The following is a 4764-nucleotide window of genomic DNA, read 5'->3' on the forward strand; positions in this document are numbered from 1 at the left end:
TTCTGGCAGTAACAGTCCCTCCCTATCCCCAGTACAGACAAAAACACTTGTTTAAATAACACACAATAATAAATAAGGCCAAGAAGAAATGTGCCTGGGCTGCTGTCTGCCTCAGTTGCCCCGGTGTAAAGCAGGTGGCTCTTCCACTGGCTGTCTGACGAGGGTGGCACCCATGGTAACGCTAGTTTGTTCTGAGGAGGGGGAGGTCAAGTGGGGCAATGTCCATTCTTGTCCACCCAGCTCGGAGCCCCAGATGGAGGAGGCCCACCAGCCTGAGCCCTGGGCACCACGGCACAGGGCAGGTGGGACAGGCTGGGCTCAAGGCAGGCAGCACAGGCTCAGGTCTAAGCTAAGGAAACCTTACCCCCCTCCCTAACCCTCCTCCAGTCTCCCCGAGAAATTTCTGACATCTGAAAGAAAAATAAATCTGCAACTTAGATGGTCAGGGTCTGCCTCTGCAAATAATAATGCTAGCTCTTCATGCTTCAGCTGAATTTTCCATAGTGAAAAATGATCCTTGAATGTTTGAGCAGGTCTTTTAAGAAGTGGGCCACTTCAATTTTGGTGTCTCGGATGTGCTCGCTGGAAACCTGCTACAGGGCAAAGAGGCCAGCATGTTAGTGGAACGCCAGAACCAGGACGATCAGCATCTACCAGGGGCTTTCCAGGGACCGGCTGGTTCAATCCCCACAAAACCCCCCATGAGGTGAGTACTGTTATTACCCACATTTTACAGATGTGGAACTGAAACTCAGGTAGGAGTCAGGAGCCCTCAGGCCACGACTTGGAAATCCCAAAGGCACATCCCTGCTTCCACAGTGGGCCCACCCCTTTGTGGACACATGCCTCAGATGCTCAGCCAGCTTCCCCTGAAGCTCCCAGGGTGAGCCCAGGCCTGGCAGAAGTGGGTGCAGGGTCGGGGTGGGCAGGGGGGCCTTACCCCAGCTGAGGGCTTGTGAAGACAGAGTGCGGTCAGCATCCTCTGGGTCCTTTGGATGGCACTGCAGTTGGAGACGTTGATCAGGGCTTCCAGGGCTGAACAGTACTGTGGGGACGAAAACGCCGGGGGGTCAGGCAGCACATTCAGTGAGTTTGCAGGAGGGAGGGGGCTGGGAGGCCTGGTGGAGGTGGGTCTGGGTGGTGGGGAGCCCAGATGATGAGGGGTAGAGATTGGCTCTTGAAGCCTGCCTGGAACCGCCAGCCGTGTGAGCAAGGCTCAGAAAAGACAAGCAGAGGGCTGCAGCCTCAGCCACCTCCCCCCAGTGCCCAGGGGTCCTCACCATGTTGGCTGTCAGGTTGACACTCCACACCATGCTGCCATTGCACAGAGGTGCCTGAGGGAGCAGAGGACAGTGAGCTGAGTGCTGGCAGGGTCCCAGACCTGCCCAGCCAGCCCAGGCCAAGTCTCTACAGGGATCAGGCCCCACAGGCATCCCCATATAGCAAGGGCAAGCCTGGGACCTTCAGTGTTCCTGAGCTTCAGTTCCTGCTCTGCACAGCAGGGGAGACCCATTGTACAGGGTCTTGGAGCTGAGAGAGAAAAACTGAGTAACACAGCCAGTAAGGGACAAGCCTTGTGCAAAGCTTGCCGTAGCCAGGGCCTGGCCAGCAGGCACTCACCTTCTGGTTCTGGGTGATATTGACCAGCTCTTCAATGAGCTCCTTGAGGGCTGTAGAGGGAGGCACAGGGCCCAGGGAGGCGAGGCCACCAAAGCAGGTGAGAGCAATGACCACAGTCAACCAGAGCGCCATGGAGCCTAGAGCCACAGGAAGAGTGAGAAGCAGACGCATAGGCTGGCCTAAGCTGAGTATCTTGTGGCCTTGGCCTCTTGTGGCAGCTTTTATAGGCCCAAGTGGTGATGCCTCACACCCTGGTCTCCGCTTTGTCGGACACTATCTACAAACCACATCTTTACTCATCTTGATTTTACTTTGTGGAAAATCCAGCGTCACATAAAGGAAAGAATTTGATTTCTTATAGACTTATTACTGAGAGGGTTCTGGGGCGGTTTCCAAGATCTGGATGAACTTACTGGTGGGGTAGGTGAGAGGGTCCTGAGGCTAGCCTGGTGTCAACCGTGTCAGCTGGAAATCCAGCACTTTTGCCCATGGTCCACCCTAGGTGCCCACGCAGCTCCTGTCCTCAGATCCCTTTAGGTCACCAGAAGTGCTGGGCAGACAGTGCTGTGACCACAGTCTATCAGATGTGGGAATCTGGGGGTTTTATTTTTTTCAGTGAACTGGTCTGTTACATTACCAAAACAATACTTGCTCTGGGTACAAAATTCAAACAGGATAAAAGGAGAAGAGTGAAGTTCACTTCTTTTGGCCCACCTGATTCCCTGTTGGCCCCGCAGATTCCCAGGTCTCTATTGAAAGATCCAGTCAGACTCAGGGATCCTCCTGGGATCTTTCCTTTGAGAAGTTGTTTTGCTGATAACTCTCAGCACGCGCAGCCTGGACACTGGGTGCCCCACCCAGCCTTCAGTGTGGGTCCGTCCTGCTGGGAGACCCTCAGTGGGTGGGGCCGGCAAGAGGTGGACCCAGCCTTAGCCCTGGAGACTAACTGTTCCCACTGCCACTTGAGACCTGGGGCGACCACCTCTGCCCTCCGAGGCCTCAAGTTTCCCTTGCAGATTGAAGGCTGTGGAGTGTGACTCCTGGGCCTGCCCCCACTCCAGGGTCCCCTGTGGGCAGCCCACCCCCTGCAGGGACACTGGCATGTAGCCATTTCCCCGCTTTTCCAGAAGTCCTCCAGAAACCCGTGCAACTGAGGCCACAGCATTTGCCTCTTGGGTGCTGATGTCAAGTCTCCCTCACCCACTTCCTCCCCTAAGCCAGTGCCTCCCCCTCTCGGCCCTCTCTGTCTGCTCAGGCTACCTCTCTGTCCAATGACAATGGGGCTCAGCCTCCTCACAAGGGTCCTCCAAGGGACGCTGGGGCTGTCGCCCCTGCTTAGAAGCCTGCCCACCCTCTCCTCTCGCTGGTAACGTGATTCCCACCCTCTCTTCTCTCCCAGCCCCAAGTTTCCCAGCACAATTGCAGGCCCTAACGCTTGGAAGCCGGGCCCTGCCCCTCGTGGCTCCCCAGTGCCTGGAGCGCCGCCGCCTGCTTCTGTGACCTCAGTTTCCTTATCTGCAGAATAGGGTCAGTAGCATCTCCCGTGGGGGTCCCTGTGTTGGTGGAAGGAGTGGGGAACCACCGTGGGCTGCGTCAAGATGAGTGGAACGCCCCCCTCCACCTCTAGGACCAGCAAAACCAAGCGGGGAGCGGTGGGCAGGTGCGCCCCCGCGCGTGGGAGAAGGCCCGAGGTTGTGGCGATGCCCTGGAGATAGGCGCCGCCTTATGTAATGGGAGATGGGGCTGATAAACGGGATCCGCGCAGGCCAGGCTCACTCTGTGGCCGAAGGCTTCGGCCGGGGAGGGAGGGAGGGAGGGGTAGGAGTGCAGACCCGCTTCTCGGAGAAGCGCCCACGCCCGCCCCCGGGCCTGGGTCTGTGTGGGTCAGAGGCCGGGCGAGGGAGCTGCAAGGGCGGGAGCGAGCGGTCCGAGCGCCCGGCAGGGCCAGGGCGCCTGTGCGCACAAGCGAGGGGATGTCGCGTTCATCCCCCGGGGCCGGGGATCCTGCGGCGACATGGCAGAGCTGCCCACCCCTCTTCCTGCGCTGTGCTCTGGACACCCGCTCTGGCCCTCAGCCCCGAACGACCCCCCGCTGGCTAGTCAGCTGGACCATGATGCTTTTTTTTTTTTTTTTTCCATCGAGGCTTGGTTCACATCCCGGATCATTGCAATCAACACAACTACAAAAGTGCTGCTCCGGGCACTTGACACACGTGGCTTGCATCTCTCCACCAGCCACGGCGTTGGGCCGCCCCGTCCGGGTCTTGCAGGTGCAGAACCGGGCGCTCGGGGCGTATAGGAGCCTGCCCCGATGCGAGGCCAGGGAAGGGCGGGCTCGCGGGCCTCACTGCCTGAGTCTCAGCACAGATTGGACAGCTGGGGTTGGGACCGCCCTTCATTGGGGCCAGCCCGCCCTGAGCGAAGTTTTGGAAAAGTTCCTTTTCCAATATTTTTCCGACTTTGGCTCTCGGTTGGAAGGAAGAGATACCCAATCAGTAGGAGTGTAAGGCAAGTTGTTTTAATAATGTAAAATTCCTAAGTAAATTTTCATTTTTATGGAAGTTATACGTGCATGTAATTTTTAAAAAATCAAATAATTCGAGGAGGTTTATTAAGAAAAACATCACTTTTGAGAATTCCTCCATTGGTCTTCACGTCTTGTGAGTGAGGCACTGACTGCCCTACTTTGTTCCCTACAGTCTTTTTCGACATGTTTGCATGGCAAGCAACCTTGGAAGAGACAGCATCTTCCTCTGAAGAAAAAAGGCAGGCAGACTTACTGTCCATTATTAGCAATTCAGGCTGTCTCAGCTCAGGCTTCTTCTCCTGTACTTACACTGTGTGTACAGGTACCATCTGGCTCTCTTGGCACCACTCTGTGAGAACTGGGGTTCAGGGAACCAAATAAAAGATAATACTACTAGTGCTGTGTCTAACAATCTGTTCTTTGTCTCTGATGCAGGAGTCTTGTGTCTTCTGCCAGCCTCCATGAAACTGTGGCAAGCTGACTGGTTAGCATGCAAGTGGGATAAAATCTCAGAGCCTTCAGTTGTTGACAGGCAGCTGTTGACAGGCAGCTACCCCCTTGGCCTCTTCTCCAGAGGAACCACGACCTTAACTGCTTCTTTTGGTATTTACCTCCTC

At 56.0% G+C, this 4764-nt stretch overlaps 1 protein-coding gene across 1 annotated transcript; it reads right to left on the minus strand.

The window, feature by feature from the left end:
- Positions 1–485: 485 nt before the first annotated feature.
- Positions 486–1791, minus strand: IL13 (interleukin 13; the record flags this gene model as incomplete). Its single annotated transcript, XM_082835649.1, has 4 exons — positions 486–593; positions 941–1045; positions 1281–1334; positions 1621–1791. 4 exons carry the CDS (start codon positions 1789–1791, stop codon positions 486–488), a joined length of 438 nt encoding a protein of 145 aa, XP_082691775.1.
- Between the last annotated feature and the right edge of the window lie 2973 nt (positions 1792–4764).

Source organism: Leucopleurus acutus, assembly GCF_964270905.1.
Source record: "Leucopleurus acutus genome assembly, chromosome: 3".
NCBI classification, from domain to species: Eukaryota; Metazoa; Chordata; class Mammalia; order Artiodactyla; family Delphinidae; genus Leucopleurus; species Leucopleurus acutus.